At 39.9% G+C, this 27,884-nt stretch overlaps 1 protein-coding gene and 1 long non-coding RNA gene across 2 annotated transcripts; one reads left to right on the forward strand and one right to left on the reverse strand.

Moving 5' to 3' along the window:
• Nucleotides 1–26,973, forward strand: GOPC (golgi associated PDZ and coiled-coil motif containing). The gene is made up of 9 exons (XM_042457046.1): nucleotides 1–333; nucleotides 12,688–12,852; nucleotides 14,037–14,060; nucleotides 18,611–18,786; nucleotides 19,864–20,029; nucleotides 22,175–22,270; nucleotides 22,617–22,781; nucleotides 23,501–23,681; nucleotides 24,478–26,973. Exons 1-9 carry the CDS (start codon nucleotides 1–3, stop codon nucleotides 24,579–24,581), a joined length of 1,410 nt encoding a protein of 469 aa, XP_042312980.1. The 3' UTR covers nucleotides 24,582–26,973.
• LOC121932927 lies at nucleotides 4,717–10,896 on the reverse strand. The gene is made up of 3 exons (XR_006104435.1): nucleotides 10,764–10,896; nucleotides 9,773–9,868; nucleotides 4,717–5,033 (listed from the first exon to the last, which is right to left on the reverse strand). It is a non-coding gene; the product is annotated as an uncharacterized LOC121932927 (long non-coding RNA).
• Nucleotides 26,974–27,884: the final 911 nt, after the last annotated feature.

The raw sequence follows: 27,884 nt of genomic DNA on the forward strand, positions 1-27,884 counted from the left end.
ATGTGGGGGGGGGGGGGGGGCTCCTGCGGGGGGCCAGGCTCCGGGGCCTGCGGCGGCGGGGCAGCGGCCTCGGCCTCCTCCTCCTCCTCGGCCTCCTCCCCCGGGGGCGGCGGCGGGGGCGGCGGGGGCCTGTCGATGTTCCGGTGGCTGGAGGTGCTGGAGAAGGAGTTCGACAAGGCCTTCGTGGACGTGGACCTGCTGCTGGGCGAGATCGACCCGGACCAGGCGGACATCACCTACGAGGGCAGGCAGAAGATGACCAGCCTCAGCTCCTGCTTCGCCCAGCTCTGCCACAAGGCCCAGACCGTCTCCCAGATCAACCACAAGCTCGAGGTCAAGCAGCCTCTGGGCTCCCTGTTAGTCTCCCCGGCCTTCCCTTCTCCCGCAAGGGCCTGCCGTCAGGGGCCAGGCCTGGGCCTCCTTTGCCACCAGCAGGGCCTTAGGTTGAGACACTCGTGTCTCCAGCTTTTAGAGGGGGTCGCGAGCTCCATTTTCTCTTCCAAGGTCCTACACCCATGGTCCTCCTATCAAGCTTCTGGCAAAGGAGGACCACGCCTGGCCTCCCTGGATGGAGGACCTTGGAAGAGAAAATGGAGGACACGACCACCTCTAAAAGCTGGAGACACTAATACATACATATATATATATATATATATAGACACACACACACATTCATATATTAGTGTTTCCAGCTTTTAGACGCAGTCTGTCCTCCATTTCCTCTCCCAAGGGCCTGCATTCAGGGAGGCCAGGCATGGTCCTCCTTTGCCACAAGCATGGGCTTATATTTAATATGATAGTATATATATATATATATATATATTATATCCAGGGTGGCATTTTCCAGTCCCCATCTTCCATTTAAACCTTCTGTCCAGAAGAAATGCCAAAATGTCCTCCATTTTGAGCATCACTGAGAAGCATGGATTTACATTGGTATTAATGTTCCTATTTCTTACTGGGTTGTGTCCCCCATTTTTCTTAGAGGCCCAGCATTCATAGAGACCAGGCATCCTCCTTTTCCAGGAAACACATTTGGGGCTTCTTTGCAGGAGTAATGCCATAATGCCCTCCAAGAAGCATGAATTTATGTGAATGCTTTTTTAAGCTTTTGTGTGGTCATGTCCTCCATTTTTTCTGGAAGATCCTACATTTTGCAGTGTCTTTGCTTCCTTGGTAGCTGGGACATCTGGTCACCCTGCCAGAGAAGCTGCCTTGAGGCAGAAGGAGAGAGAGAGGCGAAGGAAGAGATTGCCCCTGGGAAAGTTACCTTTTCGAGGAGGGGGCTACAACCCCCAGAAGTTGGTGATGGTGACTAGGGGGCATTCTGGGAGCTGTTGTTGTTGTAGTAGTAGTTGTTAATAATAATAATAATAAGAAGAAAATGTATTTGTATCCCGCCCCTCTGAGAACAATCCAGGTGGCTAACAAGTTAAAAATGCAAAACATATCAAATCCCTAGTACCCCCCCCCCTTAAAAAGGTATTAAATCTAATAGAGAATTAAAACCATACAAGTTAAAACTGACCTAAGGGTCAAACAACATGACCCTTGCTGTTGTTGTTGCTGTTGTGTGCCTTCAAGTCATTTTATAGGGACTCTAAGGTGAACCTATCATAGGGTTTTCTTGACAAGATTTCTTTAGAGGATGTTTGCCTTTCTGTGAGGCTGAGAGAGTGTGATGTGTCCAAAGTCAACCAGTGGGTTTCATGGCCAAGACGGGAACAGAACCCTGGTCTCCAGAGTTGTCGTCCAGCACTCAAACCACTATGCCACACAGTCCCTAAAAGTAACATCCTCAGCCTCTGTTTTCCCTCTTCCCTTTGAGTCACAGGAAGAAACACATCTTCTCTTTGGAGATGAAAAGCCACCAGAAGCAGGTTGTGAACACTCCCTCTTCTTTCAACCTCTGGAATAGGAATACAGTACATGGCAGGCATAGTGGTTTGTGTGTTAAACTATGACTCTGGAGACCAAGTTTTGAGTTCCCACTGACCCATGAAATCCTCTGGGTGACCTTGAGCACATCACACTCTCTCAGCCTCAGAGAAAGGCAATCCCCCCCAATCTGGACAAATCTCACCAAGAAAACTCCATGATAGATTCGCCATACGGTTGTCATAGGTCAGAATTGACAGAACAACAACAACAAATATTTTTCATGAGCAGCTGATTGGGAAACAAGTGGGTATAATCTGGCCACAGCGAAAGGAACAGAGGGTGCATTTACACAGTAGAAATAATGCAGTTTAGTGGCTATGACTCCATCCTACAAAATCCTGGGATTTGTAGTTTTCCTATGCACCATCACTCTTTGGTAGAGAAGGCCAAAGACCGTGTAAAACTACAAATCCCAAGATTACATAGGAAAGAGCTACAGCACTTAAAAGTGATGTTCAGTTGCATTGTTTCTAAGTGTAGATGCACCCCCTGCATGCTAACCACATCTAAGTAGCCCGTGATGGTTGAACAATCCATCATGTTGGGATGGAGGAACTTGGCTTCAAATCTGAAGTCTTGTTTCTTGGATCTTACTGTGAATTGGGGACTCCAGGAAGTAAATCCTAGGTACAAAGAAACAGGTATCCTACTCTCTTTTCATGCTTTGATATATAATAAAAAGTTACAGGCCAGGTTCCCCCTCCTGGATTTAGAGTCTTTGTGATGTTGAGTCACCGTCATCTGCATTTAACCTAGACTCCTCTGCCTTATTCATGGGAGGGATTGTTCCTTTGTGGACCGAATAGCCTCAGTTCATTTCCTTGCATCTTCAGTTGAAAGCATTAGGTATCAGTTGATGGGGAAAAAAACGTAGTTTGTCTCTGCCTGAGGTCCTGGAGTACCTCTGCTAATCAGAGCAGATAGTATTGTGCTAGATGGATAAGTAATTTGCCCTGGCAAGTGATGTGATATGGCTTTGTATGCTCCCTTATAAAGCTTTTAAAATAAATTGCCAGCATTGATGGAAGCAACGTCAGCTCTGTCATGTTGCCACTTACAGAGTACTATTGAGGGTAGTGAACATAAAGAACAAATATCCCATGCTGCATAAGAGGCAATGTATGCAATTTGGTAGCAGCTCTTTCACATTTCCCCACACGGTTGAAGATAGTTTCTTTTTCTCTTGCGACAAACAGAAAGAGTTCTGAGTGATTAATTGCTTTTAAATAAACAAACAGAGACCCTCTTCTGCCCACACTGGCCAGCTGAAACCAACATTGAAACAAACAGCCTCCGTTAGTCTCTCTTGCCATATGCACACATACACACATTGAAGGAGCTTACAAGTTTTACCCTTGACATCCACAGGTCATGGCAAAATCCATAATTTTGGCCCCCAAACCTGTCCTCGACTTATACATGAGGTCGATTTATAGTCGAGTATGTACTACTTGTGTTATCCTTGGAGAACATCACCACAGGTCATTGCAAACTGGTGATATATTCCAATAACCAAAGCATCCAGAGGGAACCAGATTGGGGGACTGTGTGCAGACAATACAGAAATCAACACATATTCTGAAGGGAAAAATAAGTATAAAGATAGACTAGGGAAAATCAAATAAGTATTCTGATTGTAATAAAATGTATAATTGTCATGCATGCAATATAATTTGTTTTATTTATATACCGCTATTCCAAAGACCATAGCGGTGAACAGCAAGTAAGCTAATTAGCAAGTAAGCTAATTTGCCCCCCAACAGTCTGGGTACTCATTTTAGCGACCTTGGAAGGATGCAAGCCTGAGTCGAACTTGGGCCCTTTTGCTGGTCTTGAACTCGCAACCTTGTGATTTTCTAATCTACAATCTAATGTATTCATACATTGTAATGTGTAAATATTTACAATTTTGTGCTATTTGAGTTTTTATATTTAGTACCTAATGTAGGTGAGAATTCAGGGGCTTAGGTCTTCATGGGTGGATTTATGTCTGCAGAAAATAGAATAGAGCAGTTTTACAATATCCATTATTCAGCAAGGGCTGCCATGACATTATTACATAGAGGAGCCATCAAAGAGGCTGATGCACAATGGGACGCTGGCTAGGGAGTGCTGATGCACATTGGGACACGCTTGTTCATGCCCTAATATGCATCTTTCAATTCACTAACTGGATTTCTTAACACGTTGGCTACAGAGCTAAGTATACATAAGGTTATATAATGTAGAGTGCTATAGAGCATTCTGGGTTTCAGCATCTAGTGAAAATAATGGATTTTTTTCAATCTCTCACACATATAGACAGAGATACCTCGGTGTGTTCTAGTTCATAACTTAACATGATAGTAATACTTTTAAATCAATAACATTTGTAGTATCAATTGGGATACATATGCTTCATGCATAATCTTGAGGCACCCTAATGCTGACGTCATTTTGGAATGGTGATATTAGCAACACAGTTTAAGTGTGAATTCTGGGTTAGGTTTTCTGTTCATGCACAGAGTAAAACTGCCTGCCTTTTTAAAAAAAGATGCATCCAAAAGAATGTTGAAAAACTATTGTTTTAATGTGACACTTCTTTTCTGGCTATATGCGTTCTAAAACTATCAGTGCTACACATTAATTATCCTGGTAATCTAGAAAATACCCAATACTATTACAGTAAATTCAATATATTCTGTATTCTGTTAGGCGGGAAAGTGTATTCAAACAGAAATGTATCTGTTATACTGATATCACAAGATCATGTTACTAAGTCCACAGTATGAGTAAGATTATGGACAAGAGGGCAGTTAAAAATAACAAGCATAAAACAGTTAAAATGCAGCGATAATAAATAGTTGTAGGCATGGGTATCAACATACTGGAAAAATGGTATCAGGTTGATTCCAGTTATTTAGTGGCTGTTGCAGAGGTTGTGTAAGTGAATGGCACTTTGAAGTTCTAATGCCACACAGTTCTAGGATACTACTGTGGTGCGCACCGTTTCTTTCAGAAAAAGGATTGTGCCAAAATGGAAAGTTGGTAGACGGTTTTATTTCTTCAGATAGTCAGTCTTCGTCTTTCACCAGAAGAACGTTTCCAAATCTCTACAGGAAAGATAAAAGTGCATTTGTCTTAGGGCATCTGAGAAGATTGTTAATTAAGAATAAGAGGTTGAGGCTAGGTGATAGGACAGCAACTCCTTCCAGTTTCTAATCCTAATTTACACGCAAACTAATGTTTAAGGAGCTATATACAGAGATGTGATCCATAGTTGTGTATGTGCTTTCAACGTCACAGAACGGAGCTCTACACGGCCACGCCAGCCATGAAAAGGAGAAAGGGGCCGAGTGCAGCATCACAGTGAGGTCAGGCGCGTGCCAGTCCATTTGGACGCGGCACACGCCTGACGACAGCATGCTGTGTGTATGGACGGCTGTCCATACAAACTGGGCTGGGGAGCGTGCAGTTGCTGTGCGCTCCACAGCCCTATTTTTGGTCCGAGGATGGCGCTTCTGTGCCGTCTGTATCAGGCCCAAATCTCTTCATAATAACATGCCAGAACCCTAAGATCTGCAGGGGAAGGTTTTCTCTTGGGCCTGCCACCATCACAGGTTGACTTGGTGAGGACGTCAGAGAGAGCCTTCTCAGCAGCTGCTCCCACCCTCTGGAACTCCTTTTTGAGGGAGGCTAGGCTGGTCCCTCCCTGCTCTCCTTTTGAAGGCAGGCAAAAAACTTTTCTTTTTAAACAGGCTTTTTAATACGTAATTGCACCCAAGGAGGCTTCTTGTTGTGGTGTTGGCTTTGGAATGTTTTTAATGGTTTTATATTTTTAAAGATTCTCCATTTTTGACTTGTTATGTTAATGTGGTGCTTTAATTGTATTCTAAAATTGTACTGTTTTATTGTTTTTAAGTATCTTTTGTGAACCACCTAGGTTCTAATTTTGGAGGAAGGTGGCATATAATTAAAATAAATAACTGCAGATAGAAAGTTGCCTTATGCCATTAAACTACATGTGCATCTAACCTGGCATTGTCCTTTGATATAAGAATATGCCATTTTGAGTACTGCCAGTCAAACTAGCAAAGATCTGGGGATGCTGTTTGTCATTGGGAACATTTGCTAGCGCTCTATGTTTTGTAGAGTATGCCTGGCAAAAGAGGAGAGGCATCTCTTTCACACAAAATGGGTTACTCTTATTACAGAATTGGATTCTGTTCAGCACTTTCAAAATGAAATGTGGAGGGGGGAGTGTGCTCAAGTAATGCAGAGAAGAGACTGACTTTTTAATTTTAAACAACAACAACAGCGTTCTGAGAATTGATCTTGAGAATTGAATTTAAGCCAAAACATGTGTGAAATGTGCTGATGGAGTAAAATGGTAGGTTTGTTGGTGTGCATATTTTGTTAGGACAACATGAACACTCCAGGATTTTATTGGTGTTGTGAATATTCCTGTCAAAGGATAGGAAGGGCAGATGGGATTGGTGACTGATATACTGTACTTGTTGTTGTTGTTAGCTGCCCTTGAATCGATCCCAACTCACGAAGATCCTGTAGATGAGAAATCTCCCCCCAAAAACCCTGTCCTCCACTGCCTTGCTGCTGTCCTGTAAATTCATGTCTGTGACCTCCCTGATTGAGTCTGTCCATCTAACATGTGTCCTCCCTTTCTTTCTTCTGCCCTCTACCTTCCCTAGCATTATTGTCTTTTCTAATGAATCATTCCTTTTCATGATGTGGCCAAAGTATGACAGCCTCAATTTGATCATCTTGGTTTCCAAGAAGATTTCAGGTTTGATCTGTTCAAGGAGCCATTTATTGTTGTTGTTGTTGTTGTTACATTGCTTTTTGGCTGTCTGTGGTATCCTTAGCACTCTTCTCCAGCACCACATCTCAAATGAGTTTATTTTCTTGTCTGCTTCCTTCACTGTTCAGCTCTCACATCTGTTCATGGTAATGGGAAATACAGTGGATTGTATGATTCTATCTTTAGTGTTTAGTTGTATTCTTTTACTTCTTGCTTAGGATCTTTTCTAGTTCTTTCATAGCTGCCCTCCCCATTCCTAGTCTTCTGATTTCTTGGCTGCAGTCTCTGTTCTGATCAATGTTTGGCCCAAATGATATGGGAAACCTTTTACTACATTTCCTCATTGTCAAGGTTGAATTTATGTAGTTCCTCCATGGTCATTATTTTTGTTTTCTTTATGTTCAGCAGTAATCCTGCTTTTGCACTTTCTTTCTTAACCATCTTTAGTAGTTGTTCCAAGTTTATGTTGTTTTCTGCTAGCAGTATGGTATTGTCCGCATAGCTTAGATTGTTGATAGATTGTACTGAACATACTCAGCTGCTATTCAAAGGGTGGTGAAACTGGAAAAAACTATTCTCCCTATTGAGAAGCACTGCATTTTGGGTGCTGGGAAAAAGTGATACACAAATAGTAGAATGTAGCCTGTAGGAAAGATGGTTTACTACTGTCCTGCTACAGATATATTCAGTGTACATTTGTTTCACACAGTTGTCTGGACCAGCCTTGGATTACTATCTTTTAACATACACGCAAGTTTAAAACTCTGTTCCCAAAACATCTAAGGAGCTCCAGGGCTTTTTTTAGATTCTTCAGCAAGAATATAAGCAGTGGTAGGGAACCTTGTGGGAGATGACATTGCATAATCTTGATGGACTTTTCCTGTAGTGCAGACTCTGTTTTGTAGTGCAGGTCAGTTTTGACAGTATCTCACTTTATCTGCGGGAATAGCTTTGCCCAACAGAGGTGGGCACTCTCCCACAATAATGGAGAGTGAATTCTAGAACATGCCTTGTAATTCTCTTTATACCCAACATTTGAAAAGCAGAGTTAACATGTGTGTGATTGTTTAACTATTGTTCTTCTTGGCCATTAATTCTATTCTTCATAATTTTGGTTTCCCTTGAAATCATCTTTTAACCTAGTGGCTGCAACTGAATCTTCTAAATTCTATAAGACAAACCATGTGTTATATTAAGAGGCAAGTTCTTTTCATTATCCTGAATGTACTGCTGCAGAACATCCTTACTGCAAATAATCCAGGTTGAAACCACTTTAACTGCTGTGGTTCAGTGCTATGGAATTATGAGAACTAGTTTTGTGAGGCATTTAGCCTTCTATGTCAGAGAGCTCTGGTGCCACAACAAACAATTCCCAGAATTCCTTAGCATTGAGCCATGACAGTTAAAGTGGTATCAGTCTGGATTATTTCTGAAGTGCAGATGCAGACTAAACAGCCATGATTTGTAGTATTATGGGATGTTATTAGCCATGGTACCATCTTTGTGCACGTTAGTCTTTTCTCATACAGAAGCTTTTCTGATGCAGATAATTTTATTCTCAGTTTCTGAGTTTCTTAATAAATCTTGGAGAGAAATGCTGCCTTTCCCCCTGTTTTTCCATATTGAAATTACATTCTCAGTGAATTATTAATCAGAACCCTAACATCTCTTTCTTGGATAGTAATGGTTAGATCCTGCATCTGTGGAATTAGATTAATTGCTCTAATATGCATCAAATTAAATTTTATGCCAGAGAGATTTTGAAAAAATCACGCCCATAAGAAAATGGTGAGATTTCTTTTAGATGACACAATTACTGAGGATAGATGAGCTGCTTTGCAGTTATTCTGTTGCTGACCTTCTGAAATTTCAAAATAAATTAACATTTATGTGAGAAATTGATACTTTATCAAAAATAATCTCTCAGTTTTCTGCAAAGTTTCTGCATTCCTAGTGTTTCATGTGCTTTACTGATGTCAAGGCCTTTTCATGTTGGCATGGTATTAAAATTATTTTGAGATTTGTCCTTACAGTGTGGTGTGGTTTTCTAAGTATATTGCTATTTGTTTCTAAAGCATTTTTATTGTGCAGAATTTATTGTCATGGGGATGCTCAGAACAATTGTTGAAGAACATTTGCTCCTCATAATTGCATAGAGAGAACAATGTTGTCCTCAGAGATCCTTCTGTGGATTTTTGTCTTTGGTGGCAAGTCAGATTTTGATCCAGTACATCCTTTCTGTAATGGCACTTCACCTTTATGAGCCTTGAAAAGTTATGGTGGCAAAGGGAACAATGCAATAAGAAGCTATTTTTCATTTATTTTTATTTTTTTGGAAGACCTGTGTCAAAATAAAGTTCTTCTTTTAACTCCAGTGTTGTGGCTTGGGAATTTCTGCTTCGTCTGCAGCATTGGAAAGGCAAGATGGGTACAGTGATAATTTGTATATGACAATAAGGTTTTGTTCATGAGTTGCCTGTCAGTCAGAGTGAGGAGTTCAGGAGTATATGGTGTATCAACCATTTTCAGTAGTTAATTTAAGCATGGCTGTAGAAATTCAGTGCTATCTTTTACTGCTTAATCTATTTGGAATTATAGCATTGGGCATAATTTTTCTCTCTGTTGGTTTTAAAGTCAACTGTTCACCCAGAAGTGTAGTAAATACTGGCAAGGCACCAACTGGTTGGACGATATTGACATGTGGGAAATAATGGGAATTAAAAGATGTATGTTCTAGACTAAGGCTTTCTGAAAAGTTTAAAGTTGCCTTGAAAATGTACTTTAAAGTTGGCTTTAGCGAAATCTTCCAGTATTAGATCAGTGCTGATGTATAGTCTTGAGTGCAGTGAACACCAACCCCCCCCCCCAGAAATCAAATAACAATTAAGCTTATTTCCTTGTTTTCAGAGGCTCATTGCTGTTTAAAAGGCTATGCAACAATTCTGACAGTCCATGTGTTTCTGGAGACATTTAAATTGAAAGACATAATAATTCCTTTTTGACAGGAAATGGAGTTTCAAAATAAATAATTACCTTCCCTCTCAATTTCTGCAATGAAGCATATAGACGTTTTCTAAATTGTCAACAGATGGCAGTCCTTTTTCATCTTTGGCTCAAAGGAAATAAATCCTGCTAAATCATTGAAAGAGATAAGTTAGCATTTTGACTTCCTGCTAGCTAATCACATAGTTAGACTGTGTGGTTCTGGAAGATGGAAATTATAACAGCAATTCCTGCTCTGTCATTCTTGTTTGTACTTCAAGGAGTGTCTGCTAAATTGTTATAGGTGAAGTATAAAAGGAATAGTGACAATAAATCTTAGCATATTGCCATTGTTTAGTCTGTGGCAGGCCTTATGTGTCCTTGCGATAGTAAACTGTACACATTTTGTGGCCCACTTTACCATTTCCCAGTCTATCTGGAGGTTAGTCTTTCTACCTATCCCCTTTAGAAGTACTGTAGCTGAAATGCTAGTAAGAAGTTACAATAAAGTTCACTATGTATTTTCAGTCTTTCTAAAAACATAGTAAAGTGTAATTTGACGTTCCAGTTTTCAAACTAATAGTTGGGTTACAGCATAAAAAGGGAAAAAAAGGAGAGGGGAATCTTGCAGGACCTTTAAGATTCGAATCTAATTTAGCATGAACTTCCTTGTGTAACTATTAAAAAATCGTGGCTTTAATATTACTCTATCAGAATGAAATGGGATTGATACCCATTTCTTATGCTAAAACAGATCAATTAGTCTTAAAGGTGCTGCTGGATTCCTCCTTTCTCTTTTTCCTTTTTATGGTTTGTTATACCAGTAAAATAAGCAAAAGGGAAACATCTTTGAGTTTCTATAACTTACTGTCTTAGAAAATTTGATTAAACTGGAAAGTTACGAAAACTGTAATCCATAAAAGTTTAGGAGACTGTTTTATAAACTGAGTTGACTTGTCAGCCGTGTTAAAAAGATGAGAGCCTATGATACAGATCATATATTTCTTATGCCTCTTATATTCAGTTGAATATTGAGACTTACGTAATATCAAGGACCCTGAGATCAAGCAGTTTACATATGGAGAGGAAAGTTAATTGTTTGTGAGAAATCTTTCATTGCTGTGGCAGGTTATCTGATGAGAGAGGCTATGACAAAATTAACTGTCCACAACCTGTTCTGATTCTACTCTGCTAACTGTTAGAATATGATTGGCCAAACTGTTTTGGAATGTTAACATAACCATTCTTTTCTTCTTTTCTTTTTCACTTTATGTACTTCTGCTAATGTTTCCCATAAGTTGTCCCAAACATGGTGTTTCAGTAGGCTTGTTTCTTTCATACTGTCTAAATTGTGATGCACTTACTCAGTGATTAAGACATTGACTCTGACAACTGCAAGGTCTCCAGGTCAGCAGTCCAGGGCCCAGGTGCCATGTAAAGGAGTGAGCTCCCATCATTAGTCCCAGTTTCTGCCAACCTAACAGTTGGAAAGCATGTAAAAATGCAAGTAGATAAATAGATAACAGTATTCCATGCACCCTGGCATTTAGACATGCTGGCCACATGACTATGGAGTTGTCTTTGACAATGCTGGCTCCTTGGTTTAGTAACAGATGGGCACTACCCCTCCAACAGTTGAACACAACTAGGCAATCACACCAAAGGAGAAACCTTTACCTTTACCAAATTCGCTCGCATGTAGTAATTGTCCTTTGACCATTTATATCAGAGGCCTGATATGATTTTGTTGGATCACAGATCCCACCAGCCCTAGCCAGTCTAGCCAGCAGTTAGGTGTGCTGGGAATTGCAGTTCAACAACTATCCAGAAGGCCATAAGTTTCCCATTTTAATTTCTTATGTCACACAGTCATAGAATCATAGAATCATAGAGTTGGAAGAGACCACTAGGGCCATCCAGTCCAACCCCCTGCCATGCAGGAAATCCAAATCAAAGCATCCCTGACAGATGGCCATCCAGCCTCTGTTTAAAGACCTCCAAGGAAGGAGACTCTATCACCCTCCGAGGGAGTGCATTCCATTGTCGAACAGCCCTTACTGTCAGGAAGTTCCTCCTAATGTTCAGGTGGAATCTCTTTTCCTGCAGCTTGCATCCATTGTTCCGGGTCCTGTTCTCTGGAGCAGCAGAAAACAAGCTTGCTCCCTCTTCAATATGACATCCCAGTCATAGTGGTAAAAGGGTGGAGTCATTTTACTTCCTCAGTTTATTGCTCACTTCATGTGGATTCTAACAGGTGTTACCAAGTAAAGAACCAGGAGCAGTTGTTTATTTCAAACAAATCAAGGTGCAGCATGCATGGTTTACTTTGTCTATAATGGAGAGTCTATGTACACTCCCCCCCTCCCCCGGGTGGAATTAGTAAGGCAAAATACAGAAGCTGTGCTAATAAATGTGTAAAATTGTTCACAACCAGTAATTTGTCTTAATAGTAATCAGGTCATGTGTTTTGTGTACCCTTAACAGATGTAATCTGTTTAGGATTGGAAAATGTACACAAATTATAAAGGCCTCTTTATAGATTTTGTGACTCTACCTTCTGGAGGCATCCCTATTAGTGCTTAGGTACTTTATGATCATTTTTATTTGGGCCAACTGATATTTATGCTTTGCTGTGAAGATACATGATGGATACTGGTCATTTGGGCAGATTTGAGCAAGAGAAAATGTAATAATGGTCCAAATTTCCTCCTCTACCTCAATGCTTTTAAAAATGGTAGCCTGCAGACCAGTCCTGGAGCATGAACCATCATCAACTGCTGGTCTGCAATAGGTTTCCAATAAACTATGCAAACAATGTAATAGTATGGCACAAATGTAGTACTAGTCCGTTCACATGGGGCAAGGGATGCTGGTCCACTACATCAGTTAGAACAGTGCTTCTCAAGCTAACTTGCTTGATAGAGATTTTAACCATATAAACTAATAAACAACATTGTATTTTCCAGGCCCAGCTAGTGGATCTGAAATCTGAACTGACTGAAACACGGGCTGAAAAAGCAGTATTAGAAAAAGAGGTGCATGACCAGCTACTACAGCTTCATGCTATTCAGCTTCAGCTCCATGCCAAAACTGGACAGAATGTTGACTCAGGTGCAATAAAGGCAAAACTGGTGAGTGTTTTGGTGTTTTTAAAAGGGAATATGTATTTTTATAGTAGAATTTTTACTGAAACTTATTTTATTTGCATCTGTGCTCTGCTTCCCTCCACTTATCTATCCATTCTGATGCCCAAGAAATACAAGATGATTAAAGATACAGTATGTGTTTCTGTATTTCTCTATATATTGGGTCTCCTGTTGGGAGAAAGGCAAAATATAAAATAAAATAAATAAATAAGCAAGCAAGCAAATACACATATATGGTCTTGTCTGATTTAATTAGGAATAATGTCTAATTTTAGAGGAGTTAGATTGGATCATCAAAAGGTAACTATGTTTTAGGATACCCCGTCTTTGTTGGCTTGGAGACAAACATTGAGTGTTGAGGAAGTGAGCAGCAGAATAATTAATTTGTAATAATTTGTTTTATTTATATACCGCTATTCCAAAGATCATAGCGGAGAACAGCAAGTAAGCTAATTAGCAAGTAAGCTAATTTGCCCCCAACAGTCTGGGTACTCATTTTAATGACCTCGGAAGGATGCAAGCCTGAGTCGAGCTTGGGCCCTTTTGCTGGTCTTGAACTCGCAACCTTGTGGTTTTGAGTGAACGGCTGCAGTACAGGCATTTAACCACTGCGCCACCAGGGCTCCCTTGCCTCTCTGATCAAATCGGAGTGGCACAGGAATTCCTGGCTCCCCCCCCCTCACCCCCACACACATCTGTTTATCTGCTATCCTCCCCTTATTTTTTTTAATTGCTGGGAAGCTGCAGCAAAATCTTCACCCTATCTTCACTTGTATCTTGAAGGATTTCCTGATAACTAGATTTTATGGATAATTTTCTACTTGCATCTAGGTTGTGATCCTAAATAATAGCATGATTTCTGATTAAACATGTGTTGGCTTGTACTGCCTTTGCTGAAAGTCTTTTGTGGAGAATAATTTTTGCATTTCTTATTTGATATTTAGATAACAGCTTTCTGCTACTTATCTATTGATAGTACCCTTTTGTATACCTAATGAAGTAAGTAGTAAGTTACATTCCAAGATGTCATGTGCCATCCTAGATCTTGTGTGTGGCAAATTTTAGAATTATTTGTACTACTTTAGTACCTAATGTATGGCCTTCTTTTATCAACTTAAATTCCTTTACCTCTGTTTCTAATCATGAAACCTTTTTTCTCTCATCTTAAGTCTGTCCCTTCTGTGGAGGACATGGTAAGTTCACTGACTGCCTTTATCTGTGTTTAAATTCAAAGCAGTGCAATAGTTTATGTTGACTTACACATTTTGACCTGGGTGTTTAGTGCTAGTGGATTTTAGCTAGATTCTTTGGCTTTTACAGTTTCTTAGCCATGTATTTTGTCTGCTCAGTGCTGCTTTTAGATTTGATGCTTTTTTCCACGCAACATGCATGTCTGCGTTGCTGGTATTGATTGCTATTGTTAACTTGTTGTTTTTTTTGAAGTGGCAATTGGAATTTAGTCTGAACTTGAAAGGTTGCTAAAAACTTAACTGTAATCACAATTCAAAGACACAAATTGCTAACTTGCTGGGGCACATAATCTTTAAACAAAGTAGTTGTGATATGACATACCAGTCAATTGGTCAGCAGCCAAAAGTGCAATGAATTCTAAAAAACAAACAAACAAAAAATCTAGATTGTGTCCAATACCTAGAATGTTGTAAGCATTCCTATCTGTATATAATATGATGTGTAGAACTTGACTGAACTGATAATTGTCATTTGATGGTATGATATTTTAGGAGGCATTTCTTCCTTGATGGCCTTTATTGGCTGCATGCTTTAAGCCACTTGCACTGTTGTATACTTTGGCTTTGAATGTATTAAAACAGTGATTCCCAAAGTGGGTGGTATGTCTCCCCTGGGGGCAGTGGAAGTTCCAGGGGGACGATGAGGGGAAAGTGGGCCAGTAGGGGACGGTTAGGCAAAAAAGGGGGTGGCAGGGTCCTTTAGTCAAAGTATTAGTTTGCAAAAGAGACAAGGGGAACCAGCAGCCTTTAGGGTCATGGTGGAGATGAGGATTGTATGAAACACCTTTTCAGTATCTTGAAAAAACCACCACACAGTCTCACTGATCATTTTGTGTGGTGCTGTCTCCTGCTCTTTGCCTGCCCATGTGAGCTCACTCCCTTACTGGCATCTTTCACTAGTAGTGGCAGATGGGAAACTCTTGTGATGCTTGGGCACAGGGCATCACTTCTGTGGCTCAAAGCAGCACCATTTTGGGACAGACTTGAACAAAGTGTTAGAGCACATGGTGGCAGGGGAGAAGTGGTGGCAAAAAGGGGGTTTCAAATTTGGGACTCTCCTTAAGCTTTGTGAGCTTTCCAGGGACTTGGTTAGTAGATTGGCGTTGCACTGCTGCTGCTGATTTCTTTCATCAGACAGGCTGAGAGAAGAGGTAGCAGAAGGAACCATTTTTTTGTGGGAGAATGTGGGGAAGATATGTCTTCTGCTTTGAGAACATTTCTAAAGAGTGGAGTATAAATGCTATAGATGATGATGATTATGATGATGATGTTTCTGGGAAACGAGTATCTGTGCTCGATTATTAGAAAGAGTCCTTTGTCTTGGAGCATCTCCTGTAGTTAAAATCTCTCCCTTTCCCAGCCCACACCAGTCTCCAGTCCAGAGCATGTTGCCTCTATAAACCCCCAACGTATGCACTAGCTGCATCTTTCTCTGCCCCACTGAAGGATTGAGAGTTCCTCCCCTTTAGGGAGAAGCTTCTAACTTGCACCTGGTCACCCTGGAAGCAGCAACTGAGCACAGTTGGCTGAGCAGCAACCAAGAGGCCTGGAGGAGCATATTGGCCTCTTGTGGGACTATGGAATGTAAGCCAGCACTACAAAACAAACAAGCTTCATTTATATACCGCTTCATACGGCCTAAGCAGTGTCTAAGCGATTTACAACTGTAAGCTAATTTGCCCCCAACAATCTGGGTACTCATTTTAGCAACCTCGGAAGGGCTCAAGCCTGAGTCAAGCTTGAGCCCTTTTGCTAGTCTTGAACTCGCAACCTTATGGTTTTGAGTGAGTGGCTGCAGTACAGGCATTTAACCACTGCGCCACCAGGGCTCTTTAACCACTGTGTCCACCAATACTATAGTCCCTGGTTTTTAAAAACTTTTCCCACTAAAATGGGAAATACTTTCTTCTGTGCCCCTTTGGACCCTTGAAGTTCTTAGTAGAAGAAAAGGCTTCTCATGGACGCAAAAGAATAGCTGTCCCCACCCCCACCCTGGTTCTTTTGGGTCCACGAGAAGCCTTTTCTTCTACTAAGAACTTCAAGGGGCCATTCAGACTATCTTTTACCCTGGATCAGAACCTGGATTAACCATAGGAAGTTCATATTGGCCCCGATCCTTTCACAAGCAAAATTGAGGATTCCTCACCCATTCAGGGGCAAATGCCCCTTGATGCAGGTCTTTTGAAAGTGGAGTAAAAGCTGTATGTTTTGGAGAAAAAAACGTTCCGTCAATATGAACTTGTCCCCGATCATGATAGTGTCAAGTTCAGGGGAGGGATTTAGGGCAGAGGGAGGGCAGAGGGCAGAACATGCCTCCTCTCTCACCAGTCACTTTGCAAGCGGCTTCTCCCCCCTTTTTTTCTCCATTCTATTTTTGACAGATTATGCGAACGATGGATACATATATGGATAGAATGTGAGTGTGTATATATATGGATACAATGTGAATGCTTTGTGCTATGTTTGTGGGAGAGAAAGCAGAGGATGCGAATAGGAGAGAAGGAGGGACTGAGTATAGGTTACTTTTTTCTCTGCATCTGCAGTGAGGGAAGGAAGGAGTGTGTGAGGGGGAAAAGAAGGAGGGAGGGAAGGAGGGGAGGGATGGATATGCAGACAGACAAACAGATCGGCAGATCCTGCCTCCTTTCCAGCCCCCAAGTTGCACCTTTATGGGGCGGCTTGACACACACACATGTGCAGATGAAGTGAAGGGGAGAGAAGGAGAGAGAGGGGGAAAGGAAGGAAAGGTGGGACAAGGGAGAGAAGAGGAAAGAAGGGAAAGAGAGAGGAGGAAGGAGAACATGGAAAGAGGGAAAGAGAAGGAAGGAGGGATAAGCAGTGAGAAAGAGAGGGAAGGAGGAGGGCAAAACAGAGGGAAAAGAGAGAAGGAAGGGAAGGAGGGGACCAGGGCAGAGAGCGAGAGGGATAGGAGGCTCGTGGCCCAGTGGTGCGGGTCTGGCTGCTTGTGCGGGGGGGCCTCTGGTGTCATGTCCGGTGGGACTCCTGTGCCGTCAGCTCGCAGGAGGCGGGGATGGCAGGGATGCTCAAGACTCTCTCCTCCTTCTCTCCAGGAGGGAACCCCCCCCCCAAAGCTCCTCCATTTGAAGCATCACACAAAAGCAAGCAAACATAATCCAACTCCTAGAATTCCATAGCAAAGAGCCAGACAAAGAGTTAAAGTGGGGAGGGAAGTTCATGACCTGAAGGCACACAACACATGCACGTACACACACAAGTTGGCAGATTATGCGAGCACAGAATATGCGAACTAGTTGACAAAATATGTGAATGCTGCCGCCAGTTTTTTTTAAAAAAGGAGGGGGAAAAGCCCCCATTCTGTTGGTCAATGGTAGCAGGAGACGTCACCTCTGACAAAAGCAGAAGTGAATTTGATTGACAAGAAAGGAGGCTCAATTTTAAACCGGTACCGCAAATGTGAACTTCAGAGGGGTAAATTACCCCAAAAAATAGTGGGCACTCGTTTCCGGAGAGATTTGGGAGAAGGAGAACCAAATCTGCCCAGTTCCATCCAGGACAAATGCATCAGTGGGAATGGGGCCCAAGTTAACTTCCTGGTTGACAAAATAGGCCTGTTTTGGATTTGAAACAGCCTCTGTCCCCCATGGCAAAACTAGAGGGAGTGCAGGGACTTGAATGTAACAAATAAAAACACGTGGGCTCTGGTGGCATTCAAAACAGCATTGGGGCCCATGGGATGAACTTTCTCCATCTCTGCTATAGATGCACCTGTATACAGTTCCATGCCTGTAACTCAGCACTGCCTTGTGCCCTTTTGAGGCTTAAAATGGTTGTCAAAAACATTGTACTCTCCAGTCATTCTAAATTTAGAACTTCCAAAATAGACAATAGAGCTTAGAATCTTGAAGTGTAATCATGAGCCAACAATATGGGATATTGCTTTTTTATGTTTATAGAACATCTGTAAAAAGAACAGACGTGATACTTAATTTGATTGGTTGATTTAAAATGTTTGTTATACCTTTTTGAAAAATTCCTGTTTTTCATTCATGTTTTTAAATCAGTCTGTTGCTTGGTGCTTTAATTTACATTACTTTTCATGTCATGCCATATTTTCAATTGACTGCTTGGTCACTGAGATACTTTCACATTTAATCATTATGTACAGGTAATAGATTTTTTTTGGGGGGGGGATAAATAGCTTTTGAGACTTGCAGTCAAATTATCTTATAATGCAGAGAGATATGTGGGCATTTAGCCTGATAAGTATATACTTCCTGAGCTTGCATATGTTTCTTTTCACTTGCAGTGTGCTATTTTGTAAATCAATCTTTCTTAGATAGGAATCTCTACTGAGTAGTCAAATGAGGTACAGATAGTGTAAGGCTACGATTGTATGTCATTGGTTTTACTTCTGTGAAGTTAAAGCTTTATTGATGTGCTTGCAATCTTCAAGTCTACATAGTAGGAATGTTTAACTTATGACTAAACAGTTAGGATCTTTCATTTTTCAGGAGAGAGAACTTGAAGCCAACAAAAAAGAAAAAGTGAAAGAAGCTCAGCTTGAAGCCGAGGTGAAGCTGCTTAGAAAAGAAAATGAGGCACTTCGTCGACATATAGCTGTGCTCCAGGCTGAAGTATATGGAGCAAGACTCGCGGCCAAATATTTGGATAAAGAATTGGCAGGAAGGTGTGATTTTAATTTGTCCTGTGTGTATGTATGTAAACACGTAGGTCCAAAACCCACTGCAGAAATTTTGTCCAGTTTGAGACTGCTTTAACTGCCCAGGCTCAATGCTAGGGAATTCTGGGAACTAGTTTTGTGAGACATTTATCCTTTTCTGCCAGCTCTGCTGCCACAGTAAACTACAATTCCCAAGATTCCCCAGCACTGAGACAGGGCAGCTAAAGTGGTCTCAAATTGGATTATTTCTGCAGTGTGTTTTGGACCTCAATGTGTTTGAATGGTTTTATGTGCTTTTATCTATGTTGGACCCTGCTTTGAGCCTTGGGGAGAGGCACATAAGAAATAAATTATTAGTCTGTGTATTAGTTTTAAAAAGAAATCCAACATCTGCAGTGGAATTTGAGTCATAATTGTTGCATAGGAGTCACGTCATGCCTTGCTTCCTGATATATTTGAGCAATGTCTGGGACATTGGGAAGCTATAATACAGGAATCCTTATCTGTACAGTTTTAAGCTGCTCTGAAAAGTGGCAGTAATGGGAGAGGATAAGAATGGAGCTTGTGCAGAATCTGTGTGGGGAGGAGTGGAGTAAGGCTGGTGCTTTGCGCCAACCTGGGGCCAAAAGTACAGTTCTGTAGGGCTGGGCGTCTGCATGTGCCCAGCCCTACTATCGACGTGCGAGCTCCATAATTGCACATGCCTGTCCATATGGGGTGCACAACAATGACATCCGTGCGGCATGGCATAGTGACCAAACAGTGTTGCATGGGCATAATCGTTGTATGTTAGTGTGTTAATGGCGGCGCGCGGGGCACAAAAACTACCCATTGGGAGCGGGTTCCTTTTAGACCTTGCAGAGGCCTCAATGTTTGTCTGCTGTGGCCTCCATCCGGGGAAGAAAGGGGTGGCCTCTGACTGCCTCTTTCTCCCAACCTAAGACACTCCATTTTATTCTTCCTGCTTTTGCTTCATGCCACATGACCACCTCTTTAGAGGATTTAAGAATATAGGACTGGCATGCTAAACGATGAATTGAACAGATCAACCTGTATGTAACATATTCTTTTCTTACTACATAGAGTTCAGCAAATTCAGTTATTAGGAAGAGATATGAAAGGACCTGCTCATGATAAACTCTGGAACCAGCTAGAAGCTGAAATCCATCTACACCGGCACAAAACTGTGATCAGGGCATGTCGTGGTCGCAATGACTTAAAGCGACCCATGCAAGCACCTCCAGGGCATGTAAGTTTGCTTGGCATTTAATAGCATATTATTTCTACTGTACAGAGTCATACAGGCATATCTCAGTTAACATAGCCTCTGATGAAGAAGCTTCTTTTTAAGAAATCTTTTTAAGCCTCTGCAGCTTCTCTCCCTTCTTTGTTTTTTTACTTTTCAACTTCTTTCTGGGTGCAATTTTTTAAAGCAGCATTGACATTGGGAGAATGGGCTGGAGGTGGGACAGATACAGACTGGTGTGCAGCAGCATGTCCTCGGTAAACAATGCAATGAACAAAGTTTGAGTTGAGAAAGTGTGGGATTCTACTCTATCCAATTTTAGCCTTGTGTATCTGCATCCAACAGGCAAGTTAAACAGCAGTTGCCTCCAGAATCCCTGATTGAACATGTTTGAATAGCAAAACAGAGAAAAGGGAGAACACAGATAAGCCTGCCTTATCTGTTCCTTCCAGCATGTTAAAAAGAGCATAGATCTAGAAGAATGTCTACCAAAGTGAAAATCATAACAAAAGGGGTGGCTTATGAAATATGTATGTATGTATGGAAGAAGGCTTCAGGTAGTCCTGGAAGAGTTAAATGTTTTTGTTACCTATGCAAGGATTACTTGACCTGGTTGTTTCATTTCACACATATTATTAGTTTTGATTTTGAAAATTCCTGAAAAATGAATTGCTATTGAAGTAAAATGAAGTACTATTGTGTGTGTGTGTGTGTGTGTGTGTGTGTGTGTGTAGTATAGGAATGTATCCCTATTTATTCCATGTTGTATCTGGCTTTGGTACCAAATTTTCTATTAAATAAGTAATACTCCAGAACACATTTACTTGGTTAACTGAGATATACCTGTATTGGCTGTTCCACTGAGTGTTGTTCTTGTTTTGTCTCAGAGCAGTTTTTCAGAAAAGGAATTCTTTTCATTATAGGTGAAATTAGGTTTAAGAAATTGCCATAATTAGCATAAAGCATCATCTCTTTCTTTGTTCTGGTGCACAGCACAACATCCAAGGGCTGACCTTCTGAAATGTTGAGGTTGTACAAATTGTACCCATTTGAATCTTTGGGACTAATGTAGACATTTTGTCTTGGAGTGTACTTAGAGGGCCCCATCTTGGGAGAAATCCATAATAATGATTTAGTTAAATTTATCTAGTATTGAAAGGTGTGTGGCTTTTGATATTCAACATCAGCATCTCTGAAAGTTCAGGGTAAGTTTTGTTCTCTCTTCAACATGAGCCACGTTCAGTATCAGCTATGTTCTCATTTCACATACTTGAGTACTAGCATCCCCAGTTTATCCTGCAAGTGATTTTTACACCCTGTCTTTAGCCTGATAATCCCACTTATTGTCATCTTCACAGAGCCCTTTAAGTTTTGAATAAAAGATGTCTACCCCATTTTATATTTGATTTGTTATCTCAAAATCTTGGCAGTCCCTCTACCTGGCAACATGGCATACAAAACTTTCAGTTCAAATAAAATTGTAGTGCTGAAACTTGCAGTGCACATTGCTGTGTCAGTACAAGGCTGCTGTGGGCAGGAGAGATGGGCAAGGGACCTGTGGAAGGTTCTCTAACTGCATCTGAAAGGTGACTTATTTCAGACTTCTCAGAACCTGTTTAGGTCTACTTGGCATGAAACCCTGGTAGCCAATGAAATGCCAACTTAGCTAGTGCAAAGGCTATTTGGATATAGCTATAGATACTGATAAAAAGCTAATATCTACAGTACGTCCTTTTTACTGATGACAATATAGTCAGCCCTCTTTATCCACAGATTCTGTATCCATAGCTTCAGCCAACCATGCTTCAAAAATACTTACACAAAAAAAGAAAATTCCAAAAAGAAAACCTTGATTTTGCCATTTTAGTTAAGGGACGCCATTTTACACCCCATTGTATACAGTGGGACTTGATCATATACAGATTTTGGTATCCACAGGGTGGGTGAGTCATGAAACCAAACCCCAGCAGATACTAAGGGTGCACTATATCTTACACACTTTTGTATGGAATAATGGCAGCTAGGGGTAGTTTCAAGATTTGTAAGAAAGGTCTGAGATAATAGTTAATCTTGCTTCCTATCCTGTGATTTTCTTGATGAACTTGTGTAATTTCTTTTAATAATCATGTTTAATTTTTTAAAAACTAGAATCCAGATTCATTAAAGAAGAGTCAAGGTGTTGGCCCAATCAGAAAAGTTCTATTGGTTAAAGAAGAGCATGAAGGACTTGGCATTTCAATTACCGTAATATTTTACTTTTATTTTTTTTCTTTCTATTAACTGAATGTTTATATCTTCTTCAGAAATTCTTGTATATTGTACTGTCCCATATTATCTTTGTTTTTTTTACAGTAGTCACTGAAAGAGTATTAGCTTTTCATTGTAACTATGAAAATGCCATAAACACTCTACAGACTGTGCTGTGCATAGAACTCATTGAACTGGAAATTCCTTATCACCATGTTTGTTGGATAGTAGTATTTTTAAACTACCATTTTAAAAAAATGTTTTGAAAAACATATGTTTTGTTAGGCTGTATGGTGCTCTTTAATTTCTGAAGTTTCTGTCTTGTTAAATGTTGTTACAATAGGGTGGAAAGGAGCATGGCGTTCCCATCCTTATCTCTGAAATTCATCCTGGTCAGCCTGCTGATCGATGTGGAGGTCTGCATGTTGGAGATGCTATTCTAGCTGTAAATGGAGTTAATCTGAGAGATGCCAAGCATAAAGAAGCTGTCACTATTCTTTCTCAGCAGGTGATTGTTGTATTTATTAATTTTAGACTATTGTGTAAGCACCTAGTGACTTTTTCCCTATTCATTGTTGCAGCTGTGTCTGAAGAATGTATCTACTTCAGCACATCATTAGATGTTCTCAGTTATTGTAAGCTTCACTTGGAATCTACTGTAATTATTTTTATTGCCTGTTGTATAAAATTCACTTACACCAGTCACATCCAGAAAACTTTCAAAGCAAGAACAAACTAAAGTTCGTGCATTCCAGACCTTGGTTAAAATGTTCAAAACATATTCCTTCCAAATGTTTTGATTCCATTAGAGATTGTGTGAATGAATATGATATACAGGCTTGTATTATATACCTTATTATTTGTTTCATCTTTTCTTTCCTGTTAGGAATATTTGTTACTATTTGATTACACATTTTGTATAGTGTTCTGTGTTTATTGTTCTTGAGCCTTAATTATTATTAAACAACAAAAAAGGGGAGGCTGTGGATGAGAAGTGGAATGAGTTGCAGAATGACAGACATGAAGAGAGCTCCTGTTAGGCTACTTTTGAGTGACTTCCCCTGATCTTTGTGGCAAATGAGAATTTAGCATTCATTTACCCACTTGCCTGGTTTTAGACTGGTGTAAATAGATTGCACTATATCATTACTTTATATTGATTTTCTTGTTGGATTGTCCATACTTATAAGCAGCATAACTTTCATTCTTTTAACTTTAATTCTTTAGAGAGGGGAAATTGAATTTGAAGTTGTGTATGTTGCTCCCGAAGTAGACTCAGATGATGAAAATGTAGAATACGAGGATGAGAGTGGGCACCGCTATCGTTTATATCTTGATGAATTGGAGGAAGGTGGAAATTCTGTTTCCAGTCGAAAAGATGGAAGTGGAGATGTCAAATCATTACAAGGTAAGGCCTTAGAAAGATAATGAAGGTAAAATTCAGGTAACAATTTTTACAGTCTTTGTAAAATAAACTTAGCTACTCCCATTCTGCACAGCTTTTTAAATAAATGTGTTATCATAAAATGTAAAATAGTTGTGCCGCCCCAGAGTTACAAAAGCCAAGGTTGCTTACCTGCTTATTGATTTATTTATTACATTTATATGCTGTCTTTCTCCTAGTATCTCCTAGTAACCCAAGACAGCTCACAAACAATGCAAACATATGTGTCCCTTGGCTATTGCAGTGGCCCAGGTAATTAGAGACAGGATGATAGATTCAGGCTTTTGTTTTATGTTGTGTCTCACTATTTTGTCTCAAAAATCCTGTCTTGAAAATGGATTGATGTAGCTTGACAGATGATAAAGAGATTTGTTTTATTCTGTGTTGGAAGCAGGTTCTTCTTATCTCATTTTTTTTGGTGGGCCATTGCTTTTCTGGTGTGGTTAAATGTGTTCAAGATAGATGAAGGTTATTTAAATTTATACCAAATGTGCTAAATCTTTCTCCTTCCTCACTCTTCACCCCTACCCATGGGAATGCTTAAGCATAGGCATTAGCACTATTTGTTGATTCTGTAGTTTGCATGGGATGTTACTTTGTCAGTTGAAAGGTCTTGCTAGAGAGGAAAAGCCTCTGCAAGAGCAGATATGGGTATACCTATGTCATAGTCCCTTCATGGTTTTTTTCTTTGTGAGCAGAAATATACTTTATAAATCTTAAGATTCTACAATGTGTTAAGCATTTTCTCTCTCCTTTGCAGTGTTTGATAAGAAAGCAAATATTGACAGTCATGAAAATGGAGACCTAGGAAATTCTGTTGACACTGAAGAGACTGTATCTAAGTCTGCTGAGAGTTTAGCCTAAATATCGCAGCCCCTAAATCATCATGGGATTTATCCTTTCCACAGGATGGGTTATATAATCTATTCTATGTAATAAATGCCACAGAAGGTTTTAAAGGACTGTTAAAAGATAAAGGGAAACTGTATTGTTGCCTGAAAAAAAACAACAACCCTATTCTTCTGGTTAACTCAGGGCTTCATTATGAGCAAATATAAATGTATAAATTTCCCGGTTTTCTAAGAAGTTGCATGTAAAATTAATATCCATGAACTGTAAGCACCAAAGCATGTTTTTACCCCCAAAGGCATTTCTTTAATTTTGGATCGTGTCTATGGTAAAAGGTACTAGAATGATGCAGAAGAACTTATAACGCTTGTTCCTCTGACAGATAGCAAAAACAAAGCATCACATCCATTTGCTTCCTTATTTATGAAGAAGGTATGATTTCTCAGTCATATTCCTCAGTTAGCTAGCTAATTTGAAGTACATCTTTTAAAAATCTGACTGGCAAAAATATTATTCTGGATTGTTACAATCTACAAAAAATATTTTGGATTGCCACAGTATACAAAGTATATATTCTGGATTACCACAATATACAAAAATAAACATATGCACACAAAAGCTTAGTTACATATTAGTTAAATCTCTGAATTAGGATTTAATGATTTTGTTTATTCATGGGATTACATGCCGTTCATCCTCCTCTGTTATTTCCTCCTTTAAAGTTTGTTGTCAATCAGTGCTGGATTTGAAATATTCTTTAAAAGTATTAAAACAGAATATTAATATTAAAATACAAAATAAGTGTAAAATTTGCCTGTTGGCAAATTAAGTCTGCCCTTGACTTTGGTATGAGGCTAACATACAATCGATATTGTTAAGTGGGTATCACTCTGAGCTGAGTTAGGGTTGATTCAGATGCCTAACCTCAATGTACAGTATGCATGATTTGCAATCCCCACCCAATGGTTGTGTGAAGGAGCTCACTAGACTTTAGTTCCAATGTCATTTTGACAACATGCAAAAATTTGGCTCCTTGAGAACATGGTATACTCAGTTTCACACATGACCAATTCACATTAAGAGTGATTGCAGGGATTACTGTGCATTGGGGTAGAAATGTCTTTCTCAATTATTTCTTAGTTTTTGAGATACTCTTTATAGGCATGAAGAATACAATTCAGGCATTTTATTAACCTCTTTGTAAGAGGAGACATGACTCCCAAGCATGGGAGGACAGGAGAAAGCTATTGCACACATGTTATAGCCTGAGCCTGTGGCCAAGTTGTCATGTCATTGCTTTAGCACAGGATTTATCATGCCACTGTTCCATCAACTTTTTGGAGATTTCTGGTAGTGTGGTAAGACAACATTAAAATGACTGCCCACATTATCACTGCAGTGATAAAAAGTGACTGACCACATGGAGTACCATAGAGAACCTCCAGTCTGTATCAACATTTTTCTGTCCCGTGTTAGGATCCTCTTGACTGCTGAAACTCTGTGCCATTATAACCGTTATGGGGGGAAATTCTCTCACTGTGGGTTAGCAATAACTTGCCAACCAGGTTTGTTGTCAGCAGCCCACACTGTGCTACATTAAGAGAGTCACATGAATTTGCCCTGAATAAGTGAGAGAGGGAAATGTGTGTCCTGTAACTTGACACATGTTACCGTGCCAGATCAGGCAACAAATTTGTTACAATAGACCTAGTACTTTAACAAAATAACTTTTTTAAAAAAAAGAAAAGCCTCAAATGTTGCAAATACCACAGCTGAAGACCCAAGGTATTTTTTTTAGAATACACTGATATTAACATGGTTGTCCTGGGTATGTTCTTCAATTGTTATGTATGTGTATGTTTGTGTGTGTATATATATACATATGTATCTTAATATAATGCACACTCTCTATATACAAACAATTAAAAACCATGTAATAGCTTTTGTTGTTCTAGGATAAAGCATGGAATGCCTGCTCTCCATTCACTGTTCTGCAGGCTGTTAAACTATAACATGTAAAGATGTATTTTGAGAGTGGAAATAATGTAAAATGAAACTTTGTAAGTGTTTTTTTCTATAGAATGTACATACATGGACAGTGAAATACTTTTAGTGTAATATCAGTTAGCCTAATGTCCAATATTTAAAAATGTGTTGTTGAGCACAGTTAAACTTGTCTCTTCTAGGTGCACTTATATATATATATATATATATATGTTTATAGAGAAATCTTTAAAATGTAAATACTTTATGCAAATATTTTGCTATTTATAAATTCTTTTAACTGTTGCTCATAAAATAATTTTGTCTGTCATTCTGCTCATATGCTCATGGAACTGTATTTCATTTGCAGTACATTTTTATAGCTGTTCTTTTAATACTGTATATTAAAATAATTCAAACCGTAGTACTGTTTCTGAGGCAAGCCAAATATTTGAAACCAGAAAGATCATATTGCCTGTGGCTTATGAATGTGCCTTTGCCTGCCATCAGAGGCCAGTAAGCAGTGATGACACTTTCTGGTGTATTGTGCAAAAATGTTCTCTGTGTAACATTTTGTGTAAGTGTCTTTTTATTTCTCAGTAGGAATCTGAATGGCTCCTATATATTGGTCCTAGATATGGACAGCAACATGGGTTATATTCAGATGTTCAAGCAAAAGAAAGAGGAAGGAGAGTTATATGGAAGCACTGCCCACAAATGCAATGTTCTCTTTAGACCTATGTGTCCAGTGTATAAAAGTCTGAATTGAAACTAGCACATACCGGAAGATCTGGCTCAGGGATCATATGAGATTCCCTTACTTCTAAGCTGAAGTGATCACTTCTTGACTCAAACAGGGTTATGGAGTGGTTTATGAAAGAGGTTTGTCTTCAGGTGGGATCTGCATAGCAGTTCTTGTGCACTTCTGTTATTATTATTATTATTAACCTTTATTTATAAAGCGCTGTAAATTTACACAGCGCAGTACATACAATCTTATTAATTGGACGGTTCCCTGCCCTCAAGCTTACAATCTAAAAGGACAGGACACAGAAGGAGAAGGGAATGGTGGTGGGAAAGGGGCCTGTCTAGTAAGATAATACATATAAAATACATAGCAATACAGGAAATGATTCAATAAAACAGGCGACAAAAGAACATCAAATAGCAAGTGACAATTATGCAATGCCTGGGAACACTTCTCTGAACAGGATGGTCTTCAGCTCCGTTTTGAAGCTGGTTAAGGAAGTGATGGCTCTTGCTCGCAAGGGAAGAAGGTTCCAGGAGTGAGGGGCAGCAAGTGAAAAGGGGTGAATCCGAGATGGGGCAGAGGAA

This window comes from Sceloporus undulatus, chromosome 1 (assembly GCF_019175285.1).
Source record: "Sceloporus undulatus isolate JIND9_A2432 ecotype Alabama chromosome 1, SceUnd_v1.1, whole genome shotgun sequence".
Classification (NCBI taxonomy): Eukaryota; Metazoa; Chordata; class Lepidosauria; order Squamata; family Phrynosomatidae; genus Sceloporus; species Sceloporus undulatus.

Excerpts from the sequence above, each read along its gene's own strand:
- GOPC (XM_042457046.1), top strand. The coding sequence starts at position 1 with ATGTGGGGGGGGGGGGGGGGCTCCTGCGGGGGGCCAGGCTCCGGGGCC. Across the intron at positions 22,271-22,616 it reads GACTTGGCATTTCAATTACC|GGTGGAAAGGAGCATGGCGT; the intron begins GTAATATTTTAC and ends TTGTTACAATAG. Across the intron at positions 22,782-23,500 it reads TCACTATTCTTTCTCAGCAG|AGAGGGGAAATTGAATTTGA; the intron begins GTGATTGTTGTA and ends TTAATTCTTTAG.